The sequence below is a fragment of the Ixodes scapularis genome, unplaced genomic scaffold (assembly GCF_016920785.2).
Source record: "Ixodes scapularis isolate PalLabHiFi unplaced genomic scaffold, ASM1692078v2 PGA_scaffold7__128_contigs__length_106722199, whole genome shotgun sequence".
In the NCBI taxonomy this organism is placed as follows: domain Eukaryota; kingdom Metazoa; phylum Arthropoda; class Arachnida; order Ixodida; family Ixodidae; genus Ixodes; species Ixodes scapularis.
In genome coordinates, this window is record NW_024609882.1 from 92,452,268 (window position 1) to 92,464,454 (window position 12,187).

A 12,187-nucleotide genomic window follows, 5' to 3' on the forward strand; every position below is an offset into this window, starting at 1 on the left:
GAACCAAAATATATTCACACTACACAGTAAGCCTCAGTATTACACTTAAAAAAAAAAATAAAAAGAAAACATGGAAGGGTAGTGAAAAGGTCCACGTCAGGGCTAAAGCACTTGTCATACATGGTCTGCATCCGTGTGAACGGATGAATAGTTTCTAAGTTAGAAGGGTAAAAAAAAAAACCATAAACCCCGATTTTTTTTGCTGGGGAAAATGAAGTGAGATTCTAATCTATAACTGGGGAATCAATAGCAGCGTTGAGCAGTTTATGTAGGAAACATGTAGCGAACTAGTCATTCATGCGAAAGAGGCGAAAGACAGAGGGTATCCAAAAGACGCACGGAATCATAAAAAAAACTCTGTCCAATGTGGCGATAATAGTCTATTCTTACAAATCGTCGCTGTAAGCACCCCAACCTTAGTATTTTATTGTTTCCTTGAAATTTCGTACTGCAAAAAAAAGTTCAGTCTTGATAAAACTAACAACCGAATTAGGTGCAGTATGCAGGTGTAACTGCGGAAATTACGGGTAACGCATGCAATTACGCCTAGGATGCATACGCAATCATAATTTTCGAAACATGGCAATTAAAATTGATGCACGAGTCAATCAAAACACTAAGTTTTGAGTCATGCAATTTATAGACATGAACAATAACATCTGCCTTACGGGAGAAAGATGCAACCTTAGTTTTGGTGGGCTTTAAAAAGAGAGAGTTTGTGCAGGACCACACGCGAATCGCATCAACATCGTTTTGTAACAGCTCACAGTCAGCAGGCGTGCAGATACTACGATAAATTTTCACGTCGTCAGCGAACTGTAGCATCTCTGAGTTACTTACACAAGTTGCGAGGTCATTTTTAAAAATATTTAAAAGCAAAAGTCCAATGCTCGACCCTTGTGGTACTCCGGAATTGATCACATAAGGATATCACTTGCAGCCTAAGTCGGACACTATATTTGAGCGATCAGGTAGCTGCCAAACCGGTCGCAAAGACCCGAAGGAAGACCCATATTAAACAGCTTTTTCAACAATAGATTGTTATCTACGAGGCCAAACGCCTGAAAACAGTAAAAATAAATAACATCAACCTGGCCACGGGTCTCAACTAAAGGCTTTGCGAACTCCAAAAGAGTTACAAGGTTAGGCTCAACAGAATGTCCCCGACAAAAACCGTGCTGATTTGGACTGAGCATTGGTCCAAAATGAAAACTCGGATGCTTAAAAATAACTTTTTCAAGAACTTTGGAAAAAAAAACAGAAAGCAGCGCAATTGGTCTCTAATTATCGAAACACAGAGCTTCCAGATTTGTGCACTGGCACAACGTACCACAGCATTTTCCCAAGCCGTTGGAAATCTTTAAGGACATGTTAAAAAACGAAAGACGTTTACAATTCTCTGTAATGCCGAATTAGAGCGCAGCTCTTGAGGAGGTGGAGGGGAGAGTACGGAGCGGAGGGTATGCCCCTCGTCTCCCTCCGTACCCTCCCCCTTCCCCTCTAAATTTAGCCGAAATTTTTCGCTAAATTTCTCGCTAAGTCTAGCGGAAAAATTTCCCCGCTACATTGAGGGGAAATATTTCCCCGCTAGGTTTAGCGAGAAATTTTCCCCGCTACATTTGGGGGAAATTTTCACGGCTAAGTTTATAGGGGAAATTTTTCCACTATATTTAGCGGGAAACGTTCTCATAATGCAACGCGCGGTTAAGCTCGCTTGCGTTATTCCCCATAATGCAACGCGCGCGGTTACCCGAACGCCGATGTCGGCGGCGACTCCGCTGAAGCCGGAAACGGGTGCCTAAGAGCAGGGGTCAAAAATGCACTGCAGCACAGGAACCAAAATAACAGAACACCCTTTAACAATGAAGGCAGGGATCTCGTGTTTCCCACATGACTTTTTCGGGGGAAGTTCTTTTATGGCCGAAGCCATATCATCAGTCGTCAGCACGAATTGATATAAGAAGATTATCAGGACAAGGAGTTGTGTTGTTAAAATGGGGAACATTGGGGTTTACTATATATAAGAAGTGTTTAGCAGATAGATTGCGGACACTTAAAGAGTCAGACACGTGACCGTTGAGTGTCTTCAGAAATATAGCCTCAATTCCACTGTATGGCCTACTGTACCTAACCTATTCCCAATGTCGGTCAGGACAACGCCTAAGGTATGACTCAAGGGAGTCGTGCAATAGGCGTTTGTTCCTTTTAATCAATCGCTTCACCATAGAGCGACGCTCCTCGAATAAAGAGTGTCATTTGTCCAAGCCAGACTTGGACAAATGGCACTTTTTAATTCGGAAAAGGGCAAAGACGACGGTATCAAAAACCCAAATGTTAAAAGCAAGCATTTTTTTTTTTTTTTAAGAAAGGAGTCAAAGGATCTGCAAGACTGAGAATTCAAGAAAGATAAAAGGAAGTGAGTAAAAATAAAAGGAAAATGTGTACATGATAAAGTAAGTCTTAGAAATAAAAAGAAAGGTAACGCAAATTTAAGAAACGCTAAGAAAAATGTTGCTTGTACTCTAATTCTTTTGATGACAAAGTAATGGATGGAGCACCGACACCGGCGTTTCTTTCGTTCGCAACATATTCAGTCCCAAAAATTTCGTGAGTTGGTTTGTATGGAGCTGAAAACACGACCCACACATTGTATTTGGAGGCAATTTTCTCGAAGTTGTGAGAGATACGATGGGGAATATAAGGGACGACCGCCGGGCGGCTTCTTTTTCTCTACTCCTCTTGCTTGTTTTGTTTGGTTGGATCATACATTCAGCAACGTCAGACAGGATGGAAGTCGGGTAGCCTGACGCCGTGAGCCGCGACGAATGGAAAAAATACTTTTTTTTCAAAAGTCCTGTATTTATTCAGCTACATACTAGGTACAATGCCTCAGCTAGATACTAGATAATATGCCTCTTTTGAGGCATTGTATCTAGTTGTTTCAGCGCTGCCCTGAAAAGGTCTTGTATTCATTCATCAAGGGAGAGCTTTGACGCGCAAGTATCACGGCTCAAGGCGTCAGGCTGCACAACTTCCATCCTGTCTGACGTTGCTGAATGTATGATCAAACCAAACACAACAAGCAAGAGAACTAGAGAAAAACGAAGCCGCCCGGCGATCGTCTCTTACATTAATCGCATTTCCAATTACTTCATGAGAATTGCCTTCAAATGCGATGTGCGGGTCGTGTTTTCAGCCCCAGACAAGCTAAAAAAGCTCTGTTTCAGAGTCAACACCCAGCGCGAAAAGCCTGAAGAATGCGGCGTTAGACACTGCCACAAATACGTCAACTGTTGCACAAGAGTATATGTGACAGTCTGGAAGATGCATCAACGTAAGACTCGGAGAACACGCGCAATCACTCAAATCCTCACCGCCGGGGCATCTCGATATACATGTGAGGGACTGTGGATACGCCCCGCTGCTGTTCAGCTCAAGGATTTTGAGACGGAGTCCCGATAAGCGAACTCGAGAGATTTTTGAGGCTGAAGACATTGCACTCTCAAGAAAAAAGGGTGTCAAAGGGTGTATTATTACACCCTTTGTCCCATATAATACACCCCCAAACTTCATTTCGACGTACAGCGCCCTACAGTCGAACAGACGGCCCGAAATTGTACGAGGGGCTTGATAGCCGTTTGGTACAACTTATAAAAATAGCTAATGTACGTTTTACTGAACACGAAAAAAAATAATTCGGGTTTTCTTTGCCCTACTGTAAAAACTCGGTGTTTTCTTTATGTGGTCTTTGATACGTACTTTAGCTATTTAAAATGTTGTACCACACGGCTATCAAGCCCCTCGTAAGGTTTCGGGCCCAATGTTCGACTGTAGGGCACTGTACGTCGAATTGAAATTTTGGGGTGTATTATATGGGACAAAGGGTGTAAAAATACACCATTTGACACCCTTTTTTCTTGAGAGTGTGCAAACAAAGGAGACGCCTGCATCAGTGCTCCGTCTGTGACTTTGTCATCAAAAGCATTAGAGTACATGCACCATTTTTTCTTAATTTTTTTGTACATTTGCGTTACCTTTGTCTATCTCCTTTTTATGTATCACTGTTACTTTATAATGTTCACATTTTCCTTTTATTTTTACTCATTTTCTTTCTTTTATCTTTCGTTAGGTTTCTTTTTTATCCTTTTGCTTTTTTCATAAAAAAAAAAAATTTGTTTGCTTTTAACAATTGGGTTATGGGGTACCTTCGTCTTTGGTTTTCTCCGAATTAAAACGTCAGTTGAAACTAAGCGCTTGTCCTGAGTAGTCTTCCACTTGTCCTTGTCTTTCGCGCTTTCTATTTCCGTGGTGACATAGAAGCCTCAGCTGCCTCCCTCCCTCCTATAAAATACCAGTGTTGACAGCCTTCACGGTTATCAAAACATAACTCCACCCAACTCAAATAAGTTCAATCTGAAAGCCAAAACAGTGACCCAGAATTGCAATGTCCCGTTGTCCCAAAAGAACCTTGACGGGAGAGATGGTGAACCTGCTTTTGTTAATATTACGGGACATCGAAAGAATCTGGGAGGTCTTTCCCGAGGACCGATGACCCTGTGCTCTGACGAAACTTAGTTATGGAATTCAGATTTTTTTGGCAATGTAATTAACTTTGGAGTTCTTTTTTTTTTATAAATCCGAATTAAAAAAAAAACATTTGACCGGTGAATGTTTTTTTATTATTATTAAATGTATCCGAAAGCACAGCATCATTCATCGGGGCTTCTGGTGAAATAAAATGAGATAAGAACATAGGATTCCCCAACTTCGAGTCAACGTACGCGGGCCCCGAATACTTGGGAAATGTCCTCGAATCGATAAGGGAAGGAAACGGGAAAGGGTGTGTGGTTCCAAAAAGGAAGCAACCTCGCAGACAGTTTCGAGTGGGCTATGTCCTGGACAATTTAATACATATCTGTCGCCAAGAATTTTTGTTCCGTAGACCTTACGAGGGTGGAAAGTTGGGCAAGTTGTTGATTCATAATGATTAAAGAGAGCGTCAGGACAACGGACACAGAAGGAGACACAGACACCGTAAACATTGTTTTAATACGATAGCATTTTTAGCTGCCCCCCCCCCCCCCCGGAATTTCTTGGACTTTCTGGCCTCCTAATCCGCAGTAGGTATGCACCGTAAACCATTTCAGCCTACATTCTCACTCTCCATCACATTCGCGCCCTCTTCGAATTACCTGACGACCTTGACGTCTTCCTCGACGTGGTTCTAAAGGCCGTTCTCGAGGATGTCCTAGACTTCGTCCTAGACGTCGGCCATGAAATCGTCCTGGAGATCGCCCTAGAGGTCGTCCTTAACGTCGTCTGACATCATCCTCTAGGACGTCATCCTGGACATCTCCCTTGGGGTTGTCCCGGAAGTCGCCCTTAAAATCGCCCTATAGGTCATTCTAGACATCGTCCTTGAGGTCGTCCTGTACGTCGTCCTAAACGTCGTCTTTGATGTCGTCCTGGATGTCGTTTTTGATGTCGTCCTAGATGTCGTCTTTAATGTAGTTTTCGTCGTCGTCTCGAACGTCGTCCTTCTGGTTGTCTTAGCCGAATGCTATCGCAATTGATAGACAACCAACAATAGTGGTTTCTGCAGCAATTTATTTCTCTTTAATATTGAAACATCTCCATTTCTGGATTTTTCGGTATTCCCGATTTCCACGAAACCGGCTTCGGGTGTTAGCTTTCGGGTATTTTCGGTATTTATTAAAAATACAGAACGCTATTCATAACCTCTCGTCAACACGCGACGCGCGTGAGAGCACTCGCAGAAGGTTCGAGGTACCGGCGGTTGGTAGCTGGCCAAAATGGACCAACTCTTCTCTAGTTACTGACAAGGTAAGAACGGCATGAAGCAGTCTCGGTTGTTAAGCCTCCAGCGCAAACTTCCTACGTTCGAGGACTCTGCGGCCTCTCGCGAGCCTCAGGCGTGGACGTACAGCTTAATTGCCGCGAACGGCAACGAACATGTGCTGGAGGTCAGGCGTTCGAAAGAGACACCCCGACGTTCTCAGCTTGTCAGTGACCTTTCCGAGCTTCATGCGAGTGGCCTAAGGGGGAAAGTTGTATCGCGAATAGCTCTCCCATTGTGTTGCTACGGGAAACATTGCTGGTTTAGCAATAGTCGTGCAAACCACTAGCGCTATACAAAATGTTCAGTGGAGTTAGTGTTAGAGTAAGAGTTAGTGGAGTTAATGGTGCTAATTCCCCTAAATCGCGGTTACGGTTTTTGTGGCTACACTTAATCTGAAAGCCTAGCCTAAAAACGTTTCAGGTCAATCTGCAATTCTGCATTATTGTCAAGTGGGCGATCATTCGGGAGAGGCCCATTTGTTCGTGATTTGACGGTAAAAAATTAGATTTAATCGTATGTTCGCAACAGCAGTGCCGTTGTCACCTAAACCACCTGCTTCTCCTCGCCCCAGGCCCTCCGACGTGCAGGTGTACCAGTGCGCGAGCAGCGGGCGGTCTCCGCGGCTGCGCTGGCGGGATATGAAGGCCATCCAGGAGTCTTTGATGGGCGAGCTGCGCTTCACGAGCGCCATCCGGTACCCCGACGTCCAGCTGAGGCGCAACCTGACCGCTCACAGGGCCGCCATGTTCTTCCAGCACTACGTGCCGGCCTGCCTCGGCGACGCACTTCTCGCCTGCTTGGGCAAGAAGCAGTGGTAGGCAACCGCTCTGCATCCAACACCCCTTCCCCTCCTTTCACGGTTTGACGGAGACAGCCGCTATTGGTGAGGTTTCGCAATTAACAATGCGCAAAACCGAAGCGCTCTCAGCGGTTCAGGGACAGTTCGGGACTGTCAACGATGGTGTAAGTTTTTGTTTCCGCCGTTGTAGCACAGTCAGCCGCGGACGCTGCCGACCGCTACCTCGCACCCCCTCGCAACACCCCTAGCTTCTTTGCTGTGACAAGTTTTTCTTTTCCTTTGACTGTCTACCGTCTAATAAAGGCACGAGAATAACTGTAAATATGTAGATGAAATCATGAAGATTAACGGCGAGGAATCCCGTGATGAGGTGCGAGGTGCAAGTCCACAAGGTCAGCGGTTGGCCGTTGTGCGACAGAGGAAACCAAAACGCAATTCTTCGTTGGCACTTGTTTCCCAGAATGTTCTTAAATCGCAAGGGTCGCTCCGGCTTTCCACATTGTACATTGACCCCGGGATGTGGCTGTGTGCAGGTCGTGGCCTGCCAGATTTAGAGGGAAACCAGGGTCACGTGACGTTCACAAATGCTTGATCTCCTACGGGACCTTCGGAGGCCAGCGCAGGACAGGCTCCTCCCAAAAAGTCCTCTACTTTTTCCGCCTTAGCTGAATGAACATTCGAGAGGAGGCGGGTGGAGAGGAAAAAATCACAAATCATGGCGAGCACAGAGCTCTGTGGGAGGGGCTTGTCCTTCCCTCCTTTAGCTGCAAACGATTAGGGTAGCTGCCATTGGCTGCAGGGCTGCTTGTGCTGCGTGGGTCCAGGTGTCCCCGTGACAAAATTGTCACACGCTCGCTGATGTTCCCCGCCTCCGATCCCGTTTCACGGTCTCTTTTATTTCCCGTCAGTCTGGATGTGTTATATATCGATGTTCTAGGCTTCAGCTACTTCGGAAAAAAATGCGATCTGCGCGGGGTGAGTAAGGCTTCTCTCAAAAGCACGCGTTGCACGGCTTTCCTGCAGTTGAAACTTCAGTTTCAACAACTAAATATATTTGTTTCTCCCTCACATGTTCTCTCCTGAATAACATCTGAACTAATAACTCGCATTGCAAGTCACAATAATTGTTTCTTGTGAAGCAGACTTTTTCATTTTAGCCTTAGAGGCTGAGTGGCCCTACTCGCAACACTGAAATCATGACGTCAGATGTAATATGGGGGCATTATAACTTGTTCTCGACAGGTTACGAGAAGTATAATTGTGTAAAATAAATACTGATTAAGCTCACGCCAGTGGAAAAAAAAAAAAAAAGAAACTTGCTTCGAAAAATTTTGTCTATTTATCGCCCGACTTGCAAGATACACATGTGACGTGACCCGACGTGAGAGTGCGGGAAATTTTAGTTGTTTGTTTTAGCACATTCGCTGTTTTCTCAATAAACAAAGCCACGAAAACACGAAACCTTAGCTACGAGTTGGCACTAGTTTCATGGCTATCTGTGTCTCGTGGTCCTTTTTTGAAGGTTAGTCAAGACCTACTACAAATTAGAGACGCTTTTGGAAGCTCTCGGCTACTTCACCACGCACCAGTGGAAGTTCGAGACGCAGGGCATGATGTCCATGTACAACCGGCTCTCCGATGAAGACAAGAAGGTACCTATTTTGTTTCACAATTTTACCTCGTTAGGGCAGCTAATAACAGCGTGTCCCAAAAGAAAGAAAAAAAGTGTTACAAAGTTTCTGTGACGCAAAAATAAACTGTACATCGTCGGACACCCCGTTTCTGCCCAAACGTCGCGCTGGCGGTTCGGATCAGATGCCAGTTTCGTAACAAACCGTTATGTTAATCAAAAATTATAAGGGACTTTCTGAAACTATCAATAAAAAAATGGGCCCGTTCCCGATAGTTGTGCGGATTGCGCTCATCGCACCTTTTGCTTTCCGGTTTTTGTCAGCATGATCAAGCTTGTGTACACTTTTCCTCTTGAAGGGGCACGCCAGTGCTCTTTGTAGCTTGTTTTTGGTGGCATATTGTTTGTTGGGCATTAATCAATAACGATGACTAGTTCTCGCTGGAAAGACGTCCTAAGAAACTCGCAGCAATAGAAATACACTGGCACGTTTTCACTTGGGTCCCCACCACCTCCATTAAGTTCGACCAATTAATATAGTTTTTAATATTCCACGGTCGCCGCGGCCAAACTCGCTCTTTCTATTTTTTTAGGCGAGCCGGTCAAGGACGCAGCGCAATCTGTCAATACGTGCGTCAAAGGCTCTCCGCAACTCCACTCGGTCGACTGCCTCGCCGTCCGCCGTTGACCGTGGCTAGTTTTTCGGCCCCATTTTTTTATATATATATATATATATATAGAAAGGGAGCTGGCGCCTTGCAATTTTACAGGGTAAAACCCACCCGTGAAATACATCTTTGACGAAAGGCTTGCTCCGTGCAGGTGCCGATTTTTACGGGCAATTTTAGAACAACCCATGTCATTTCAGGCACCCCATAGATTACTTGCCGGGAATGCCACCCGTCGAGTGCTCGCCGGAAGAAGCCGTGCGCTCCCGCATTATGAACAAGTGTGATTAACTCTGTACTCTACGGTATTTATTTGTCAAATTCTTAGCTTTTGTCCGACTAAGCTCAGTATCGGTGCGTCCTTTTCTCTCTGTTTGAGAGGAAAAGGCAGGAAAAAAGCAGCATGTAGCCACTTGAGAAGGCCGCGCTTCTCCTTTAGGCTTTCTTTTGTTCTTTCTTCTTGGGACGATTGCGAACTAGGTGTTCCTGCTGCACTATCGATTGTTAACCATATCACTTTTCACTTGCTTTTGTTCATAATCAATTTGTGACATTGTATCGTTGAATTTTCAGTTTCAGAATCACATTTTCCGTATTAACGGTTTATTTAAACAGGTACGAACTCTAAAACGATATGACCGAATCAATCCATGTCTTGTTTTTGTTTGTTTTTTTCGTCCGAGATTATTTTCCTTGTTGCGAGTCGTCCAATGATGAGCGGGTGATTGGCAAACGTTTTTTGCGTTTCTCGGATTGTTCGGCATTTAACCTGTGATGCAAAATGAAGGAGTTTCCCATAAAAGGCAATCCTGCCGGGCTCGGGCTAAAGTTTAGAAAACCTGAGCGTCTAGAGCCGGGCTTTACCAACACCGGCTGGAATAATCGAGGCCTCGTATCCAAACTCCGGCTTTGTTCGATCTCACTTCGATGACCTCAATGCTCCAGTGCACAGGGTCTGATTCGTCGAGGTGGTGTTGGCTTGGGCCATGTCTCTTCCAGGGCGGGCCTACACTTCGGGTACGATTTTCAGTGGCAGTGCATTGGAAGGTGCGGGAACGCCAGCTCTTCCCAATGGCAAGCGCTGATTAAAGCTCTGCGCCGGCTCTACTACTCCTCTCGGAAATCTCGCAGAGAGTTGTTCCCAAGCGAAAAATTAAGGCCCGTTCCCACTCTTGCGACTGACTGAGACCGAGAGAGACCAGACCGGTTTTTAAGCCTCTTGCGATCTCTTAGGACCAGCTCCGCTGCATCGCATCCGGTCCTAAGAAGTCGCAAAAGACTTAAAACCCGGTCTGGTCTCTCTCGGTCTTACTCGGTCGCAAGAGTGTGAACGGCAATTTACTGCTAGCGCGATTTTCATTGAGGTTCATTGCCCTATGGACAGACAGCGTCCTCTTGGAGAGACTGGTGGAAACCGGCCGACTCAACTATGATTTGCCTTACTCCCTCGAGAGGGCGCCACCATGCTTACGCCTTTGCCGTGATTATAAGGGCGTTTTCGGTACACTGTGTGTGTGTGTGTGCGCGTGTATGTGTGTGCGTGTGTTTGCGTGTGCGCGTGTGTGTGTGCGCGCGTGTGTGCGCGCGTGTGTGTGCGCGTGCGCGTGCGTGTGCGTGTGTGTACGTGCGTGTGTGTGCGCGTGTCTGTGTGCGTCGGTTATAATTCTTCGGCAAATCATGCACGACATGTTTTTTTTTATTGTTACTATTGCCTATCGCTCCAAAAGTAGGTAAATTCAATTAGAATTACTACTCTGTAAGGAGTAGTAGCTTAAATTCTTAGAGTAAAGGTGTTAATGTCGGGAGATGCATTAGATCAACAAAAGCCCGTAATGTACGTACTTTGGAATTTCCTTTGCTACAGATTTAGTACTAGATTTTTTTTTAGTTGGTTTTGCCAATTTATGCACTTTAATTTATTAACCCGTTAGTTATTTGTTTATTCATTTATCTACTTTTTTATTTAATTTATCCTGCAGCACCAGGGCATTCTAGCACGGAGGGGTCATGATCATTTGATATCTCGGCACATCGAAATATGCATATAATTATATGCCAATGTGCAAGTCATACAAAAATTGGACTATAAGGGAATGGCAGTTTATAAGTTATTACACAAAAAGAAAGTATTAATCACGGTTGTTCAACGAATGATTAAATGAAACATGATTAAAAATATATATATTGTTGGGTAACTTATTCAATTTCCAAATGTACATAAATAAAAACAAGTATTTGAAGGTATCAGATTCACAGTTGAATTCTTTAATATTGCAAGCCTCATCCGACCTTCGGGAAATAATGTATGAGAGATACGAAAACCTACCTTTGTTCGTTCGTTGGTTCGCTGTTTTTTTTTTTTCTTAGTATAATTGATGCATTAGTTTTAACCAAAAATATTTCTTCAAAAATACAGTGGCTCAAATTGAGGGTCATTCCGTATAGCACTCATCACACATAACTCTCATCATATGAAAGACCTCCCCGAAACAAATTTGACAGCTTTGTTTTAAGCTCTTTAAATTTGATCCATACGCACATTATGAAATTTATACCATATTTCATTAGCGTTTTCAAGAAACGATCGGGCATAACTGCAATAACCCGTTTTTCTAGCATTCAAGAAACGGCTTCAATAACCGAAAGAAAAATCTAAGACAAGTTTATTCAGTTATTAACGTTTGGAAGTTATTCTAAGTAGTGTATAGCAAAAGTAGAGAAATTCTTTCATGGCTTTTTTAAGAAGCTCGTGGCGTCCTTTTCTTGTGTTTTTCTCTTGATTTGTTAGTTTGGCGTTCCAATATTTGTGCTCTGTTAGAACAAACAAATCAGTTGTAAGTCAACGCTGCTGTTCGTCTGCCCTCTCCGTCTTGTCCGCTTTACTGAGATTTTCTTTTTCTTTAAGAGTTATAGTTGCGGTAATTCACACAGTCATCGTCGTACAGCTGGATGTCGGACAATACACACGTGGTAAGGAACATAACTCTTAACCCATAAGACCGTTGACTTTAAACACCATATTATTTAAAGCGAAATTTAAAGACTGTGATAGCCAGTGTCACATATGCTGACGGAAGAACCCAACGAGACAGATGCATGGGGTTCGTTTCTTTCGGTCGTTCGATCGAAGGAGCACAATATCAGTATCATGTATTGGGTAGTAATGAGAATGCAAATGTTTCTAATTACTGATGCAATAAGTAATACAACTCTGCCCCCCCCCCCCCTAA

The 12,187-nt window shown here is 44.2% G+C and overlaps 1 protein-coding gene across 1 annotated transcript in view; it reads left to right on the forward strand.

The window, feature by feature from the left end:
• The window catches only part of LOC8035292 (putative fatty acyl-CoA reductase CG5065), a 117,285-nt gene that overhangs the window by 74,703 nt on the left and 30,395 nt on the right, over positions 1–12,187 (forward strand). Inside the window, exons 9-10 of the mRNA XM_040211031.3 lie at positions 6,432–6,674; positions 8,182–8,311. Coding sequence (XP_040066965.2) covers positions 6,432–6,674; positions 8,182–8,311 — 373 coding nt within the window. The remainder of the gene's footprint in view (positions 1–6,431; positions 6,675–8,181; positions 8,312–12,187) is intronic.